The sequence below is a fragment of the Euprymna scolopes genome, chromosome 33 (assembly GCF_053919585.1).
Source record: "Euprymna scolopes isolate OS-2025 chromosome 33, ASM5391958v1, whole genome shotgun sequence".
Lineage (NCBI taxonomy): Eukaryota > Metazoa > Mollusca > Cephalopoda > Sepiida > Sepiolidae > Euprymna > Euprymna scolopes.
This window is the reverse complement of record NC_136514.1, coordinates 71,968,221-71,989,022: the sequence shown is the minus strand read 5'-3', so window position 1 is coordinate 71,989,022 and position 20,802 is coordinate 71,968,221. Positions and strand designations below refer to the sequence as shown.

Below are 20,802 nucleotides of genomic sequence, written 5' to 3'. Positions count from 1 at the left end.
AGAAAGAATTCAAATCTAAAAAATTCAAGGAAAAACAAAAGCTAAAACTTTTTCTTAAATCAGTTACAAATAAAGTGACTACCCCCCCCGACTCAAAAGAGGAACAAAGGGGAGAAATTAGAATTGTGAATGAATATTGGTGTCATTTATCTGTTTAAAGGTAATTCTTTAAAAGTAGTTGAGATTAGGATTAAAACTTAAGTTTTACTTATTCAAAAAGAATGGTAATTAAATTTATTAAATGATATATATATATATATATATATATATATATATATATATAGATATAGTCTTTGAAGTTTTAATCTTTAAAACTATACAAAAAAATATGTTTTATCATTCGTTAGAAAAAGTCATTTAATCACCTGCAATCAATGCATCAACTCGTTCTCGAATTTACTATAGTACTAATAATTTATTTTTTTTAAGGGATCATCAGTTGTTTACCATGAAACACTGTTTCGGGGATTTATATATATATAAAATAAAAATTCGGGGATTTATATATATATAAAATAAAAATTACAATTAAATTTACCAAAATGATCCAATATGGTTAAACTAAAGTATATTATAAATATTTATAAATAATATAATAATAATAATAAGAAGAAGAATTAATATTTATAAAGTAATCTCAACCAGATGTAAAAGCTCGATAAAACCAAAATAGGAGATAGAGCTTATAATAAAAACAAATAGTTAATAAAACATGTTAAAAAATACTTTGAAAAAGAGTTTAAAACATATTTAATTTGAAAAGGAAACACTTAATAAGTGGATAGTCTTTAATCCGCGGAGTTTGGAGAAATACTTTCCTTCTCATCAGAGGGTAGGAATTAGCAAAATGCGGGATCGGATTTTGCATGCAAAAGTATTTGATGAAACTGCAAGTAACAAAAAGTGAAACATGGGGAATAGGGTGAAGAAAAAGGTGATTTCACGAATTGATAGTCTGGTGAAAGGTAAAGTATCCAATGACGGTAAAATCCAAAAATGTAAATCCAAGAAAGTTAGTTAAATTTCCATTCGCACAAGTAAAATTCAAGGAAATCGCGGAATTGGAAGATGGTCCAAAATAATCCAAAAGATCGCAATCCGTGGAATAATTCGCAAATAGGTACAAGGAAAAGGGGAAAGAATTCAAATAATATTATTAAAAGAAAAATAAGATATGCGTTATCTCGGCTGCCGAGACAAGGTGTAATTAAGAAAAATGGATGAAGAAGAAGAGAGAGAAAATTAGTGAAAATGAAGAGAAAAAAGATTGAATGGTGATAGAATGAAATATAAAATAGAAAAGCGAATGTCAAAATGACCCAGACAAGACGACGTTAAAAGGCGCCAAAAATATAGGGACAAAAAAGAGGTAAACTGAAAGGTACAGATTATTACTTAAGAAAATATTAGTAAAAGTTATTAAAAGACACTAAAAAAATTAAAAAAATAACAATAAGATTTAAGGGGAAAGAATGGCTGGTATCTTCAAATTCCGGATAAAGCAAGTAAGTATGTAAGTAGATGCATATAGTAAAATATGAGTAAATCTACATACAGGATATGGCAGTGTAGGTAGATTGATATTTTTTATGGATAGGAATATTTAAACACATGTCCGCAATCTTCATTCGTTTAACTGACAAATTTTTGATCGGCGACGAGCCATGCCTATCATAAAGATTCTAGGATGCACGTTGATCAATCCGAAAAAAAAACATTTTTTGTACTTGAAGACTTTATTTCTTTTGTTTTTTTTTTATGTTTGGTTGTTAAGAATTAGATGACTTGTCGTAAAGGTATCAGATGCCTATCACAGTAAACAACTTGCTGAGAGGGAAGTAAGAGAATGGAAGGTAGAACGATGGAGGGGTAGGAAATAAAACAGCTTTGCAAATGCTTTCTTTTCTACAAATCGCTTTGGTTTAGAAGGAATCAGACATAAAGAAAATGCATTAGTAAGGCTGCCCCAAAGGAAGATGAAAAGTTCCATGACGATCTTGAAGTTGTGCTTTCGAATTCATTAATTCTGTTTGTTTTTATCATAGCTTTTTTTCGCTTTCCCACAATTGAAATACACATGTAAAAAACAATTTTCATTGAGAATGTTTTCCTAAAACCCGCTCTCCCCAAAAACTCTCCGCCTAAACTGGAACTCTTAAAAATGATACCCCAAAAAAAGGACGGCTGCATAGAATAGGGTCCAAGGTGGTTCTCCTTGCAAATATAAAGTTATTGTGTTCATGAATAAAATAAACACTAGAGGTGATAAACATAGTAGCTGGCGATATTACTAAAGTCTGCTCTATGTAATTTCATTAGACTTCTGTGCTAATGACGGTGTCCACTAAGGTTAAGTTTTGTAAACTCAATTGGTCATTATGGTCGTGAACGTAATATAAAGACATAACGCAATAGAAAAACGACGTAGAGTTATGTAGTAATTATTAAAATATATATGGAAATTGAGCTATACAGAAATTTCAGCGTTTCATAATCGAAAGGACTTTAGTTAGATTTAGTTATTATTTCATTTTTAATGTATATTATTTTTAATTACTTGATAATATGTTATTATCAATATTTAATTATTATTATCCATATCGATTATTATTATTATTATTATTATTATTATTATTATTATTATTATTATTATTATTATTTTAAGAATTATTATTATTATTATTATTATTATTATTATTATTATTATTATTATTTTAAGAATTATTATTATTATTATTATTATTATTATTATTTTAAGAATTATTATCTTTTTGACTATTATTAATATTATTATTCACTAGGAGTTTTCACGCGTTCTATAATCAAAATATTCTCTTTGAGAACAACCTATGGTGTTCTCTGGAGTCTGGGTGACAACAAACCTTACCAGATTCCCAATACTCACCACCTCTTTCGGTAACTTTGCAAATTAGTTTGCATAATCGCAATAGCCATTTATCATTGATTTCTGGTTGGAAATGACCATTGGTCTTTACTGAAATTTGCGTGGCAATAAGCCTCCTTAAGGTCTCAGTCCTCTTCGTACTCGTTCTATGGAAGTCTGGTTAGTGCTTTCTCTCCTCGGTCTTCCTTTGACCCTCCTCACTTATTTGGCGTGCTGCCAGTTTGTGCCGATACAACTTTGTGGGGGGGGGTAACTGACAATTAAACAGTTTTCATGATTCCATGTGGGGTTTCTTTGTGTTTTACATCTGTTTCAGTTTCTATATGTCCGGCTCATGTGAATTAGTCTTCACGATGAAGAGTTTTCTATAACATTTCAGCTGTTTTTATTATTATTATCTGTTGTATATTCTCAGCCATCTCTCTGATCCCAATACCTCTCATGTTTTTAAAAGTTTTTCAGGATTGTTCTTAGTGCCCCATTATTATTGGTGTGAGCTTGACTTTCTTAATCTTCCATATTTCTTTGGACACTCTTGCTGGTTCCGCGTATTTGCTTCTCTGTCTTATTTATATTCATTCTGTGATTCGCTGATCTGTAAATCTATGATCTGGCAGGACTTTTTCTTTTTGGTTACTATTATGTCATCTTATCTTCTTACTTAGATTTATTTGTTTGTATATAAATGTCTTATCGGATTTTGTGACTGCTGCCGATTTGTGTTCTTACCATTTGTCTGGGTGTTCAAGCTGAAGGTATTATTATTGTCTTATTATTGACTTACAAGGAGCTGTCACATAGGTCATCAAATGTCTTTCCCTGAAAACAACCTTTAGTGTTTCCTAGAAGCTGAGTGACAATAAGTCTCCCAAGATTTCCAGTACTCATCACCTCTTTCGATAACATTTGCAAATGAATTTGCGTTATCACAACAGCCGCTTACCATTGATTTCTCGCTGGTAGCGGTCATTGTACTCTAATGGAATTTAAGTGGCAATAAACCTCCTAAAGGTCCTAGTTCTCTTCGCACTTCTCCAGCGGAGGTCTGGTCAGTGCTCTCTCCTCGGTCGTTCCAGCCTCCTTGAATCTTTTCGGATATTTGGCATCACTTTGGGGGAGGGAAGGGCGATGATGAGACAATGAAAGTGGATGAGGTATAGAGAACTTAGATATGCATCTTCAATGTTCTTGGTTCCATGTAATGCTTATCCATGTTTTGCCTCTGCAGCAATTTTGTCCAGCCCGCGCATGTGGCTCATGTGTATTAGTCTTCGCATTCAAGGAGACAATATTTCAGCTGTTTTCATTATTGTTATTCGTTGTATCTTTCCAGCCACTACTCTGATTTCGATTATTATTATCATCATCATCATTATTATTATTATTATTATTATTATTATTATTATTATTATTATTATTATTATTATTATTAATGTTATTATTATTAATCGTTATATGTGTATATGTAATATGTTTGTATATATATATATATATATATATATATATATATATATATATACAATAAATCTACTGGTGTGAAAATACAGGGATTATCGGTCTTACAAAATATTACTGGATGTAATATTTTATATAAGACATAAGACTATCCCAACAAAATAAAATTGCTCAATATGCTAGATAGAGCAAATAAATCATAATTTAGGAATTTAAAACTTGTGATTTGAAAAAGTTAAATTTCAGATATAGAAATCTTATTGTATGCAAGACAAAGAATACAGTATAATAAAATATATTTCCTTAATCCACGAGTTTTCGGAGGAAAAATATTAGCAAAAGTTATAAAAGGTTTGCACCTAAAGGTAATAAATATAGAAAATTAAATGTTTTTAAAGTTTTTAAATCATTTTAGCTACATAGAATAAGGGAAACTGGATATTGACGCAGTCAAAAAAAAAGGAATCGAAAGTGTATGCTAAATCCTGTAATGGAAGTTCTTTGTATTCGGCAAGTAAAAAGATCCAACGCGTATTGTAATGAATCCAAGGAAGCTGGCAACAATCCAATATATACATGTTTCCACAGTTTTTCTTTAGTTTGATTGGATATCCGGCAAATCTTAGATTATATCAATCCGGTAAAAAATGTTCCCATATATCAGTTTCAAAATTCAGCTCAAGTTTTCAATCAATTTCTGAATAAAAACCAAAAGATATCCGTAGACAGGCCAATTAAATTAAATTAAAATTAAAATTAAATGAAAAAAATTAAATGGAAATGAAAATAATTAAATAAAAGAATTGCTTATCAAACCAAAGCAAAATAGTCTTTAAAAATCATATGTAGTTTTTGTTATCAAGATTATATTTGTAAATCAGCACAAGTGAAAATGTTATAATGTTATAATATTAAAATCGCAAAATTTAAATTCTATCTTCTAAAAAATAAGGAAGTGGTAGGAGAATTTAACTTGAAGAGAGGGGAAGAAAGAAAGAAAAAGAAAGAGAAAAGAAAATAAATAAAATAAAGGGAGCGTCTAACTTATTAATCTTGAATATGTAATGTCTAGACAGGATTTGACACGATTAAAAAAAGTTTTCTTTTCTTTCCTTTCCCGCCGATTAACTCTTAGCATGAATCTTGGCCTATTTTTTTTTAATAAATCGGGAGTTTTGTCACAGTATACGTGTCACCAGTAACACGTTTCGCTTAAATAAATCCTGGGTTTTAATTTTAAAAAAAAGAAAATACAATGCACGTCATAATAAATATTTTAAAGCTTACTTTTTATTTTATTTTTTATAAATTAAATGAAAATATTAAAATTCAAAGAAAATAAAACATTATAATATTTCATTCCATATATAAATAACTATTTGCCTACGTCGTTTTATTTATTGGAGATTCCTATGGTATTCACCTGTTGAAATTACCTCTCTTCAACCAATGGTTTCATTCCGTGTTTACTATTTACGTGTTTAATTATCACGAATATACGTTTAAAATTTCATTAAAATTAAAAAAATGCAGCTCATATAATTGATTGGTTTATATTTTTTAAGTTGGTGTTTATTCATAAAAAACGGTGATATTTTTTACTATTTATTTGACAAAGTTTTGCTCTTGGGTTTAAAGGCTATGGGCCTTCTTATACCCAATATTAGTGTAAGCAACATTATTATTGATAAATGTAATAAAAATAAACACAAAATGAAAATATCGAAAATCTTATATGTATTCGAGTTGGTGGAAGAATTGATAAGGACACATTTTGTATAAGGAAATTGGGCAGAAAATTATGGAAAAAAGAAAAAACAGATTTCCATTTAACTTGTACAAAGAGAAACCATATGAAAGTAAATATCTGACACACAGAATTCTTATTAATAATGGTTCAACATGTCCTGTTCATGTAAACCAAGTGGTGGATGTTTTACATGAATTCAATAGTAAGAACACTATCAAGGTTATCAAGGTGTTGACAAAACTAATGCTAACATTTCTTTCCTTAGCCTTTAGGCTAAGATCAAAGTGCAGTATCTGTTCTGATACTACACTTCACCTTTTCTGACCTTGATCAGTGAAGGAGAAATCCTTATATATTAAGGCAATTTTTGTTCCTATACAAAGTGCCCCTTTTGGGGGAGCTGGATTTTTCCCACATTAAAAACCCGCCATGTGACTAACTCTGCTCTCGTGAGGAGGCAAACAAATAAACAGACAAGTCACCCTTCCACCCGGCTATTCTCTAACAGCCCCTCACTCTCCATTTTAATAAATGGACTAATTTCGGACTAATTTCGCCCCCTTCCTCGCACCCATAAACACATACGAAATGAATATAAAAAACAGACCAACATATAAACGTTTTGTTTCTTTCTTTTTTAATATCGTGAATTGAACCGGAATTATTATATTTTTCCTCCTTCTCTTTTTGGAATTTAAACACCTCAATGACAAGACAGACTTTTCGCCTGATACGATCTTTGTTATTAATAACTACAGATCGAAACATTTTCATGCCAGTGTAGCGAAGCTTGTTACGTGTGTGTGTGTGTGTGTGTGTGTGTGTGTGTGTGTGTGTGTGTGTGTGTGTGTGTGTGTGTGTGTGTGTGTGTGTGTGTGTGTGATAACTGGAGAGTGAAGGAGAGAGACGGAGGGGGTTTGTTAGAATATAAGAACCAGTAAATCCATCAAATAGAAGAAAAAAAGACTGAATAGAATCCAACACTACTTTGTATCCTTTTAAAGCTTCTTCTGTGTTCCCCGTTGGAATTCCTCGCCATGTTAGTCGGATGCTGGTTGGACCGTGGCTGAAAACCTGGATGATTTTCGGAAACAAAAGAGGGGCTGAAATAAAATCGAATCACAACAAAAATTAATGAACAAACATGTTGAAAGCAAAATACTGTCATTACCGCGCCCCGTCAGTTTCTGTAACGAATTCTCCATTTCACACTATAAATAAAAAATCGTAACATTTTTAAAATAAACGGCACTAATGACCTTTAACTCGCCAGAAGTTTTGTTGATGTTTTCATTTAGGGAAGAGTTATAAAAGCGAAATGGAAGATTCTTAAGAATTTAATTTTATTTAATTAAAGAAATTTATATCCTTCAAAAAGTCATCTTTTTTTTTAATTCATCTTTTTAAAAAAAAAATTATTTACAAAAAATTATCTCTTTCCAAAAAATTATCTTTTCAAAAATGTTATCTAATTCAAAAAAAATGTATCTTTCTCAAAATATTTCTTTCTCAAAAATTCATACTTTTCAAAAAATTATTTTTTTCAAAAAATGTATCTTTTTCAAACAAATTATCGTTTTCAAAGTTTCTATCTTTATCAACAAAAAAATATAGAATAGAAAAAGTTTTATAAAAATACGATGCATCCCATAATATTCTAAAATGAATGTTATATTTTATCAGTGCATTCTAACCATTTTATTTGGAAATTTTAAATATAAAAATACTATATAATCATGTAGACACACGAATCCCCGTTATAGCATTGAGGTTAAGCGATGTTGAGTCAGATCAATATTAAAAAAAATACTTTATGTACGCTGAGAGAAGTGAGCAGTTCTTGCTGAAGACACACTGCATAAGTAATGCAGCGCCTCCACGACCCCCGAGGGCTTAAGGAACTTTCGGAAACTAAAAGTGGCTTGATCAGCACTTCCTCAACTGTGGCTACGGTACTCCATTTAAGAGATTTTATATAATTCTTTTATATAAACAGAGAATTGTATCCGATATTAGAATACGAGGAGAATTGTATCCGACGTTAATTAGGTTCGTCGAATAACCTGATCATTTTTCTGTTTGAAACCCAGCAAACAAATTTTAACAACAAAAACAAATATATTCGGCGAATATAAACAAGTGTCTTAATTTTAACACAATTATCCGGCGAAACTAGAAGTAAATAGAACTTCAGTTGCGATCAACTTGCTAAATTCGAGGTTAGATTTATTAGATGGTGGGAATTGATATAATTGATATAAATAATGACGTCACATGAATCAAAGAGCGAGGGAGAAGGGTGGAGAGATGTTTTTTGTAAAAAACTATATGTGCAAACATATTAATCTAAAATGCGCTGATAATATGATTACTGATCTCTTTGATCACACTCCATACACTGGTCAGTAATTTGGAATGAAGACCAAGTCGAATAAATAATCTGTCTTCAACCAGTTTTGTCTTGTTTTAGTCCTTTTCAAGATACGAAAGAACTGTGTGTTCCCACAGGCTGGAAAAATTTTGCTCCACTTCAAATTTTGAAGATTTTTTTCCCCCCACGCTTTATCTTCTCTTCAATCAGTTTGTTTATTGCTTATCGCCGAATTTGACCCAACCGTAGGCTAGATCGCGCTAATCCTGGTGTTCTGGATTTTCAAAAGCATAGTACTGTTTCGTTGTATCACAACTCATCAGTGCGGCTAGACATCGCTATTTATCATTCCAAAATCAAAAAATGTATTTATTAGATACTTATAGTATTATTTTCATATGAAAGTGTAAGTACGTTTTACACGTGTTTCGTTGAATTACGAAGATACACTAAACAACTAATCCTAAATAGATATGTGTCCCTCGGAAAAAAATCAGTTGGAAATCTTTTGTTTCTTTTTCCCCCATTTGAATAAAAGTTTATGGTGAAGGAAAAATGTTGATAAAAGGAAATGGAAATCTTTTAAATTCGCAAAATCATGAGAATATTTTTTTAAATCTTACTTATTATAGAGTATATATGTGCTCTTCTGAACAAAAGGTTCATTGGATTCACCACGCCATATTTGATTTATTAGAACTCAGTCATACTTTGAAATTTCAAAATTAAATGCGAGAAGTTATTCACGGACTCCAAAGGATGATATTCACAAAATATTAATAATAAAAAAAAACACCTTAGGTTTAATCAGATTCAATTTCCCATCAAAATTCTTTACTGAATTTACGAAACTAAAATTATTTAAATAACGAAATCAACTTTCAACAAAGGCATATTTATTCTTCTCGTAAATAACGAACCATTTAAAAATTTAAAAATTGAATTAGTCCCTTAAATTCTTATCTTGATACTATTATTAATACATATGTGCGTGTGCGTGTGTGTGCGTGTGTGTGTGCGTGTGTCTGTGTGTGTGCGTGTGTGTGTATTTATAAGGCGGCACATCTAATGAACATGAATAGGTTTTGAGCTTCCAAAATACTAGAATTGTTTATAAGGACACGTGACGCGGAAGATAAATAATTTCTAAGTATTTGTCTTGTGCTCGATGTTTCAATCACAACAACAGTCGATAATAATTGACAATAACTTAATTTCACTTTTCGTGACTGATTACAATCTTATCCAATATATTTCTGGTGACTAAATGAAGATGTGATTCTTACGAACGCTAAAACTCGGTTCGTTTCGACACACTTTCTTTGTAACTTTCTAAAGTTAGTACATTTTAACATTAACATGTTATAATTAAAGGTAGTTTCAGCCAATGAAAAGCATCCCAACCCCCAGAAAGTAACAAGTCTATATTAAAATGATAAGCTAGTGCGAAGTGAGAAAATCATGGCATAGGAAAGAAAAACGAAACGGAAGAAAAGACTCAATGACTCACATACAAGCTTTCCCGATATCGCGCACATACATTGCTACACACTAGTCAAGCGAAGAAAAAAGAATTGCTACTCACAGCGATACACGCATTAACAATTACAAGGTAAACTAACACACATACATATTGCCACGCTGCCAAATGCTCACATACGAATATTATTTGCACACGCATATTCACATTATGAATATTTTGACTCACACATTTTGACTTGTGACTACTAATCCAACTTCTTTAACTAACCACGTATTTGTACTATGGATATTTACTAAAAATATAAATTTTAAATTTATCTCTTGTATAAAAATGTTGTGTTATAAATTTCGCTTTTCTTAAATTTTGCATTTACGAAAATCTGTTTATGTTTTAGGTAGCATTTGCTATTCTTTTAATGTTTCATTCATGCCCGATACATATGTATTCGTTTATCTTCTTTCTTTGCTAAAACACAACTGTTTTACTCTGTCTATATTAAATGTAGTTTTTGGCTATCCTCATCGAAAGATGTCATCCACACAGGCCAGGGACTACGCTATATATTAAATAAATGATTCAGCGAGAAATTCTGCATAGGTTTCTGAGTTTTCAATTTCAAAAAGATGTTTCTGAAATCTATCGAAGGTTACATCGACTGAAACGTATTACAAATAACAACCAGGATGAGAATAGTAGTCCGAACGATCCAAATTATCAATCCTTATCTAAAAAACAAAAAATCCGAAAAAAGTTTAGAAATCGTCAAATATTCGATGTCACCATTTATGAAAGGAATTTTGTCGATGTTTTTTTTTTATTTGGGGTGGGGCTGGGTCGAAAATGTGTATTCTTGCAAAATTCTTTCTCTCCCTCCAAGTTTTGCAAAACAAATCAAGTAAACAAAACATAATTCTATTTGCACCAGAATTTGCTTATAAAATATTTTTTGCAATTTTGCAAATTCAGAAAAATCGTTTCGAAAGCAAATTGTTGCTAGAAAACACCTGCCAATATCGCATATCTTACTAGTGTTTTTTTTTTGTTTGTTTTGTTTTTAAATATTTGGTTCATTTATATTTCTCTGACCTCCCTTTAAATTTGCACAACTGAAAGGCCAGAAACGTCAGGAAAACCATAAACATTTTCGAATACTGAAATGAAAAGAAACCTATAAAATGATAAAATGTTAGGATTAGAAGAAGGGAGTGAAAGAGTAGGTAAATTTGATTTTCAACCAGTATTGATTTGCGATTCAGTGATTGTGTTTCCCTCGGGCCAGAACGAGAACCCCCTTTTACAAGGTATATGAAGGATTAAGTAAAAATAAATAGAATAAAACACATGACGATGATGGTCAAATGTATTTCATGTCATATATGACAGAAATGAAAAGACAAAGGAAGTAAAGGGACGTTGCGAAAGCTGCTGCAAAATATGTGGGTTCCCTCTAGCGGCTAGAAATTTATTACACCAGACAGTAATTTGTATCTCTACAAAGCAATCATTCGCTCATGCATGGATTATTGTTGTCACATCTCGGATGGTGCATATACCACTGGTCTCTCACTCTTAGACCGGGTCTCCAATATGATTAGGTATCGCATTATCAGCCAAGCTCCAAACCCCGTCCCATCGCTGTGATGTTGTTTTACAAATGCTTCATTGAAATGGGTTCTAAAGAAGTAGTTGCACTTGTATCCTCTCGATGCACATACACCCGACAACCCCATCTAGCAGCAAAATCTCATCCCTTCACTATAGAGGTTCCTAGATATCGGAAAACTATCTACTCTAATAGTTTCTTTCCTTGAACCGATAGACTTTGGAATTCCCTCGCTGTTTCCTGATTGTATTAAGTTGTAATATGAACGGACATTTTGCTCATCTTCTTACGTAGTCCTCAGTAGACATGGTCGCAAGCGACGATATGCCTTGCTTGGGGGGGGGGGGAACTAAGATCTAAAAAGGCCATTGCTAGGCTACAAAACAGTATCTTATATCTTGCCAGTTTCTTATATGTGGTCAGGTTTTCTTTCGAATATAAATTTGTCTGTACAGTCAAAATTAAAGACACTTAAGGGTGGTTTCTACTGAGCTTTAAAACTCTTTTTATATCTATTTTATTAATTAGTTTGAAGAGAAGAGGGGGCCCACACCCGGGTTAAACACTGTATTCTGTTATGCGTTAAATTTATATTTCCTTATTTCTGATGAAAATAAATGTTGTCTATTTTTAGGCTGATATTTGTACTTCGCAGCAGCTTTTGTGATTTTTAAGTAAATTTTATGATTTTTTTAATTAGGCTGTTTGCTCCTACCACTACCGGTATCATGTTTGTTTATTTTAGGGACCATGTAGTTTTCAAGTCATTCTTCGAGTGTTGATCTTTCGTACTTTTTTATTTAGGCAATAATTCTTCGGGAGGCTTAAATCGATGAAACTGTAACATTACTACCGGACTTATAGAAGTCATATATATATATATATATATATATATATATATATATATATATATATATATATATATATATATATATATATATATTTGCCTCCTGTTCCCCTTACCTCACCCTTTTTTTTAACCAAGTAAGATCTGTGACTTACTTGTAGTTTCATTAAATACTTTTATATGCAAAATCTGATCCTGCATTTTGCTAATTCCTGCCCTCTGATGAGAAGGAGAGTATTTCTTCGAAACTCCGCGGATTAAGGACTATCCACTTATCTTGTGCTTCCTTTTCTAAAATTAAATATGTTTTTAACCCTTCTTCAAGATGTTTTTTAACATGTTTTATTAATCATTTGTTCATATATATATATATATATATATATATATATATATATATATATATATATATATATATATATATGGGAAAAGGTGTATGTCTATTAAGTCTTTGGGTTGAGCACTTTGTAAATATATTTTCACCCGACGCGTATTTAAGCGATTAAGCGAAGCCCGCTATGTGTTCGTTTGTAAACAAACTGATGGTTTGAGCACTGTACGACGAGCAAGTGTTAATTTAATAGATACTTGAGGAAAATTTACGGGCACTGATTTGAAGTTAGAGCTGCCGACTGTCAGCAGAGCGGTTGTATATATATATATATATATATATATATATATATATATATATATATATACTAACACCATATCAACAAGATTAATTGGAATAGTATGTTTTATATAGGATAAACGTGGTACAATAATTTATGCGGCCTACAATCACACCGGATATTCATGAAAAAAAATACGCTACAAATTCTCTCTATAATTGTGGATGTAGGCCCCCTATAATCTAATTAATTCTTAAATTACATTACTAAAAGGATGAGGCTATTTGTTTAATTTTGGTAAAGTAGAGCGCGAAAGTATTATATAGTCTATGTTAGTGTAATATGCACACATACGCACCTTGCATTTCACTGAAAAGGATCGTAGGAAGCGGACGAAAATTTATTCATAAAAACGAAATACGTCACAAATATTATAATCTTCTTTAACCATATATATATATATATATATGTATATATATATATATATATATATATATATATATATATATATATATGTATATATATATATATATATATATATATATATATATATATATATATATATATATAGGGTGGAACAATATAAAAAAGTTTGGGCTTTAGAAGGAATGCTACGTCTTTCTACCTTTCTCTCACTGAACCCTCCCCCCCCCTCGATCCGACCTTGACCCGTTGCACTACTTCGTTTGGTCATACGTCGAGAACATCAACATGACCGCCCACAACACCAAACCCAGCTTGATCGCCGCCATCTGCCGAGTATTCGCCGAGTTCCTGCCATGCTTGTGGAAAATGCATGCTCCTTGTTTCGGACCCGTATCGAGCTGGTAATCGAGGCTGAAGGCGGTTACATTGAATAAATTCCCGGTCACCTACATAATCAAGTATCTGAATTGATTTTTTCAATAAAAGTTTTAAAATAAAGCTGCAGTATTGTTTTCTTTGGGGCGACACTTTTATCGTTCCACCGTTTACTTGCTGGTAGGCTGCCATCGTGATTTTAGAATTTAAAATTAAAACGGCTTCGTCGAAATAGTTTTAATCACTTGGTATTCCCCGTGCACACTTGATGTCGTCATAAATGATGACGTAACTAGATTATGACGTCACTACAGAACGATATTGTCCATTATAATACGCAGTGGGAGATAACCGAGTACAGTGGATGACGCCAACAAATTTATGTTCTTTTTGGACCCTTAAGTATTTTTTCTCTGTCTATTATAGTATTATGGGGTTTAACTATTGAAATAAAATATGTATTACCTTCGCCTTTTGTTGTGACGGTAATCTGTCCACTTGGGGGCCCGACTCCGGCGCTGTTGTAAACTTGGACATAAATATAATGGTCAGAATCATAAAAGGCCAAACCGGTGACGAGGCCGGACGATCTTTGGCCAGGGTAAGAAACGCCCGTTATCACGGGGTTCGCTTGCCATCGGTTCCAAAATGTAAGCTGGTAATAGACAAAGCATAAGAACGTCAATTATGACGAAAATGACACGAAAATTTAAAAAGAAAAACATCAAACTAAACAAACATTAAGAAAATATTCCATTATAATAGTTCTTGTTTGTCTCAAACATTTTCCAATATCATTTATTTATTTATCATACTTTGCTGGCATATATTGTTTTAATAACATATCGCAAATTTGTAAGAAGAAAAAAAAAGAAAATTCCAGAAACTGCAGCATGCCTGCAAAGCAAAACGTAAAAAAATTTCATGCCTGCAAAGTCTTAAAACGTAAAAAAAAAAAAAATTTCAGTTGCGATAAATAATTTAATTGAAAATTTTTAATTAAAATGATTCAATTAAAAAAGCCAATCAAAATATTCATACAGGACGTTCAATTAAAAATCGCCTTTTAATTTTAAATAGTTTTAATTAACAAAAATAAATAAAAAGTTTTTCTCAAGATGTTCAAAAATTAATGGAAAAATTCCAATGATGTTTTTAAAAATAAAATCATCCGATTTTAACGTTTCAATCGAAACGTTTACAGATGAAATGAAAATAGAATTGAGTGAATTATAAGAAAATTATTCCCATAATAAAATTTGAAAATACTAATGCTATTATAATTTATATTTTTTGGTTTACTCAAAAACAAAAATTAAAAAAAAAACAGGATTAAAACAGTGTCGAGGAAGAATAATAAAAATACAAGATTTTCCTTTAAATAACATCTTCAATATGATTTATATACTATTTCCCAAAACAAAGTCATCTAACTTAGCACTTCTCATTTGTAACATCAGAGAATCCCATAGTTTTCCTCTTCTCGAGCTCCCGCTTGCCTCTCATTATATAACATACTATAATCATTATATTTTTGTTTGTGTGCTTGTCTGCCCAGACAGACAATTAAAAACAAAGGTATCTAGCTAGATTAAACACCAATTTTCTCGAATAAAATGTTATAAAAAAATCCAATGTTGATATTAATAGAAATGATAACGTTTGACTTCATTTTATTTATAACATGAGAATTAAAAATTATAAAATGAAGAAATAAAAATAGTAATATAAAGTTTATTCATTCCCGGGTAGCACCGCATATTTATATCAGTACATAGAAATATGGCATGCTAATGAGTATGTCATTTATTCATTTTTAGGCTGTACATACGAAGTAACGATATTTGACGATGTTGAATTCGATACCGACGTTCATTTACTGCCTGGTTTGTGTCAAGTTCGATTCTTGTCGGTTCCAGAGTATCACTATGGATGTTGGCAACATTCATTCGATCCCTCCAGTATATACCTAATTCTAAAATATATATACCTAATTCTAAAAAGTATATACCTAATTCTAAAAAGTATATACCTAATTCTAAAAAATATATACCTAATTCTAAAAAGTATATACCTAATTCTAAAAAGTATATACCTAATTCTAAAAAGTATATACCTAATTCTAAAAAATATATACCTAATTCTAAAAAGTATATACCTAATTCTAAAAAGTATATACCTAATTCTAAAAAATATATACCTAATTCTAAAACGTATATACCTAATTCTAAAAAGTATATACCTAATTCTAAAATATATATACCTAATTCTAAAAAGTATATACCTAATTCTAAAAAGTATATACCTAATTCTAAAAAATATATACCTAATTTTAAAAAATATATATCTAATTCTAAAAAGTATATACCTAATTCTAAAAAGTATATACCTAATTCTAAAAAGTATATACCTAATTCTAAAAAGTATATACCTAATTTTAAAAAGTATATACCTAATTCTAAAAAATATATACCTAATTCTAAAAAGTATATACCTAATTCTAAAAAGTATATACCTAATTTTAAAAAGTATATACCTAATTTTAAAAAGTATATACCTAATTCTAAAAAATATATACCTAATTCTAAAAAGTATATACCTAATTCTAAAAAGTATATACCTAATTCTAAAAAGTATATACCTAATTTTAAAAAGTATATACCTAATTTTAAAAAGTATATACCTAATTCTAAAAAATATATACCTAATTCTAAAAAGTATATACCTAATTCTAAAAAGTATATACCTAATTCTAAAAAGTATATGCCTAATTCTAAAAAACGCGGTGAAAACGAAAGCTGGTAACAGAATCGAGTCGGTCGTAATATGATGATTCGTATGAATTTACGTTTCATAGCAAACTCTAGTAATATTAAAACAAGTGAAGCATGCATAGTCCCCCCATGAGTGCATAGTGGATGAGGCATAAAAAATGACTAACTTCAACGATTGCCCCCCTCCCATTTAGCCCCAAAGTCCACAGGAGACGTCAAATCCTAGTGAAAATGAACAAATGTTAGGCCTTAACATATGTTAGTTTGAGATCTGCACCATGCAAAAAAAGAAATGATCAAGTCTATCATTTGCTCCCCTCCCCCGTTTAGACTCCAAAGTCCCCAAGGCCATAACATATTTAAATTTGAGTTCAAATCATGCAAAACTGCTAAATGTCTATACACAGAAAATTTTGGACAAATATGGTAAAATAGTCCCGAAAATTTAGTGTTTTTTTATTATATCTAAAAGAGCCCCTGAGGCACACCCAATAGTTATCGCGTAGACAAACAAAATTATATAGAAAACTGTTAGTTAAAACTTTTCAGAAAGTTTTATAAAAATCCAAGGCATCAATTTGTTAATGTCCACAAAAGTGTCAATTTTAACCCGAAAGGCACCCCTAAGGGGGCAACCAGAGTTTTTCCGGAAAATCCGTTCTGTTATTTCTTTACTCATATCATGTTTAGCGTTTGTGCAAATTTTTTTATAAATTCTAAGGCGTAATTATTGAGAAAACTGCGGACAGACGAACAGAGGAACAGGCAAGGGTGAATTTACAGGTCCACCATCCTTTTGTCGGGGGACCAATAAAAAATAATTCAGATAATCAGGTTTAACTTCATCATCATCATCATCATCATCATCATCGCCGATGAATTTAGAGGTGCAGATTCATGATTTGTAATTGATTTGAGTCTTTGAAATAATTAATGAAACTGATTTTACTTACGATGTAGCCGAGTATTTTACCACGGATTGTCTCCCGGTTCTCCTCCATCGGTTTCCACTTGACCATAATGGCCGATTCATTATAGCCGTAACCGGACACACCGTTTGGCGCAAGGACGGGCACTAAAAGAATAAACGTGAAAAAGAGTCGCATTGCGGCCAACTCCAACAAATCTCAATTTAACAACATTTAGTTTAGCAAAATGTGAGCAAAAAAATACTTCATCGAAAAATTGTCCAGATGCTATCAGTCAAAGAAAAAAATTAATTAATTCTACATATTTCTTTTTATTTTCATTAATGTTTTATTGATGATAAATCATTTATCAAGGTTAAAAGCCACTTGAGGATGAGAGTTTATGAGATGGATAGATTGTCAATTGAATGATGAGTGTTATGAAAGAAAATTGAATGAATAAAATTTGAAGATTTATCAAAATAGCTTACAATTAGTTATTGATAATAGATTTGAAGAAGACCATGTTGGCGTCTGCAAAGAAGACTAAAAGCCACTCGAGGATTAGGATTAATGAGATGGATAGGTTGATAAGTTAATGAAAAATATTATAAGAGGATTGAAACTGATTAATGGAATGAATAAGATTTGATGAATTCCGAAGAGTTTATAATAAGTGTTCATTGACATTAGATTTGACATTAGATGAGGTTGTAGCTGACAGGGAAGCAGTCCCATAGTAATGGGATTCACAGATTTCGATTTGTAATTTGTTAATATAGTTGCCTGAGAGAGACGTGAAAGATACGCCGAAAGCCTGAAGCTTAAGTATATTACCAGATACGACAACGAAAAATCTTTCATTAAAATGACTTACTAGATTGTATTACTCGATTATGCAGCCAATATCACTCATCTACTTCAACCAAATATATCCTTTTCCAGGATATGTTATTTAGATGTGAGACATTGTGGCAACGACGAAGCTAAAAAACTGACCCCAATGGCAACTTTTCTATAAATACAGACTTGACCAATTGTAGAGTTGGCAAATTTTTACAGTGTATTTAGGCAAGCTACGCAGTTGTGATGCTACATCGGAGACGTTAGTGGTCATTTGTAACACAAATTATACGTCATCTTAAGCAGTTAGGTGCATCAAAGTGTGCAATGGTTTCTTTACAGTTTCAGTTTTGTTTGGACTGGCGGGCATCAATAGCTTTCCGGTTTTAAATATATAGCACTTCTCAAAGTTGTCTGTTATTATCTTGGCATTAAAAACTATTTCGGCACAAGTGCACTTGTATTTTTTACTTTCATTTTCGGGAAATTACAAGCAAAAAGGAAAGACACCCCCCCCCAAAAAAAATGTACATTTTTAACCCTATTTTATTAATTTGAAACAGAATGAAAATTATATAAAAATACATTTAATCCATTTCATAATATTCTAATCTTAATTTTATATTTTATTTATACATTATAAAAATATTTAGAAATAATTATTTTCATATATAGAATGTTATTAGGTTGGTGCAAAAATAATGTCGTTTTTTGACGTTCACCTTCAAAATATTATAACTCCTTTCATAATAAACTTTATTAATCAAAATAAGAACTATTAGAACTGACACATTTTTTGTAAAGGATGAAACAAGTTTATTTATTCCATTAGTATAGAAATCCGGAGTTCTGGAAGCGATGAAGTCATTGAAGGCCGATTCGGCATCATCTCAGCTTTTGAAGCATTTATCCAGCAGGAAGTTGTCGAGATGTTTTAAAAAAGAGATAATCGGTGGGCGAGAGGTCCAGTGAATATGGCGGACGATGCAGAGTCCCGTAGTCCAATTCGTTCAGATTCTGCAAGGTCAGTTTAGCAACACGCGGACGAGCGTTGAAACGAAGAAGAATTGGTACGTTGGGGCTTCTGGTGCATTTCGTTTATTTGTCGGCAGTTCTTCTCCACCATAATCGTTTCGCCCGGATTCAAGAAGCTGCGGTGGATGAGACCGGCTGTATAGACCACCAAACAGTCACCATAACCTTTTTTGGTGCAATTTCGGTTTCTAGAAGTCTTGTGGAGCTTCTCTGGTATCCAACCACTGTGCCGAACGTCGCCAGTTGTCGTAGAGGATCCACATCTCATCACAAGTCACAATCAACTCGAGAAATGTATCAGTTTTGTTGCGCAGAAGAGAGACACCTCAGAACGATGATTTTTTTAAAAAATTTATTATAGTTCAATTCATGCGGCACCCATTTATCTAACTTTTTTAACTTCCCTATTTGCTTTAAATGGCGAACGATTGTTGAGTGGAAGACCTCGAGTTCAACAACAACTTCTCATGTGGTTTTGCGAAGATCGGCTTCAATTAAAGCTTTATCCACCGCAGTCGGCCGATCACGACTGTCTTAATCCTTCAGGCTCTCGTCACCATTGTGAAATTTCTTGAACCACCGCTGTTTCACACGTTTGTTAGTGGTTCCTGGGCCAAACGCATCATTGATATCACGCGCTGTCTCGATAGCTTTTCAGCCTAGTTTGAACTAGAAAAATAAAATTGTGCGGACCTAAATTTTGTTCATGTTGTCGAAAAGCCTGCAAAAAAAAATGAATGAAGAGATTGAGAACGGTAATGAATAATACGATTCGATAGAGTGAAAAACATGCTTCAAAATGATATATAACATGGCTATATACAGGGTGCGTCTGGTATTTGAGAACATATATTTCCTTTTTAAAAATAATCAAAAAGACAAACAAAAACATCGGTATTACAAAAAGTCACTTTATTGTACATATATTTATACGGGTTACGAAGCTAAACTATATATATACGGGTTTCGATCCTGGCTTGAGATAGTTGTTTGTCTAGCCTCACTGATGAGTTATGAAACAGCGAAACAGTACTGTATGTGGATGACTATATATATATATATATGTGTGTGTGCGTGTGTGTGTGTTAAATATGTTAGAGAGGGGCTTTACTAGGATGATGTGATAGAGGATAATTAATTAATCAATTAGAGGCCAATGAGAGTGGTATGTGCCGATCTATATAACTAAACCTCTCTTTAACATATTTAAAGTGGCATAATAATCTAATAATTCCCTAGACAACCCTCTCTCCCCCTCCAATGTATACAGTTAAATGGGCTAGCAAACAGCAAAACAAAATAAAATAAATAAAATAAGCAAAAGTTCAGCTAGAATTCATCACTGCCAACTTTCCCTCTCAACTTCCAGCACGTGTTCTGCCCACCACCTCTGCCAACAGGCATTTCATTAGAAAACTG

The 20,802-nt window shown here is 31.7% G+C and overlaps 1 protein-coding gene across 3 annotated transcripts in view; it reads right to left on the bottom strand.

The window, feature by feature from the left end:
- LOC145258294 (contactin-like) overlaps window positions 1-20,802 on the bottom strand; it is a 276,192-nt gene that overhangs the window by 32,098 nt on the left and 223,292 nt on the right. For 2 of the 3 annotated variants that reach the window (XM_080116330.1, XM_080116329.1), the window contains exons 20-22: window positions 17,551-17,672; window positions 14,289-14,478; window positions 7,098-7,213 (exon numbers count right to left, since the gene is read on the bottom strand). In XM_080116330.1, the coding sequence (XP_079972456.1) occupies window positions 7,098-7,213; window positions 14,289-14,478; window positions 17,551-17,672 (428 nt within the window). The remainder of the gene's footprint in view (window positions 1-7,097; window positions 7,214-14,288; window positions 14,479-17,550; window positions 17,673-20,802) is intronic. The other variant, XR_013864091.1, reaches the window with a different exon arrangement.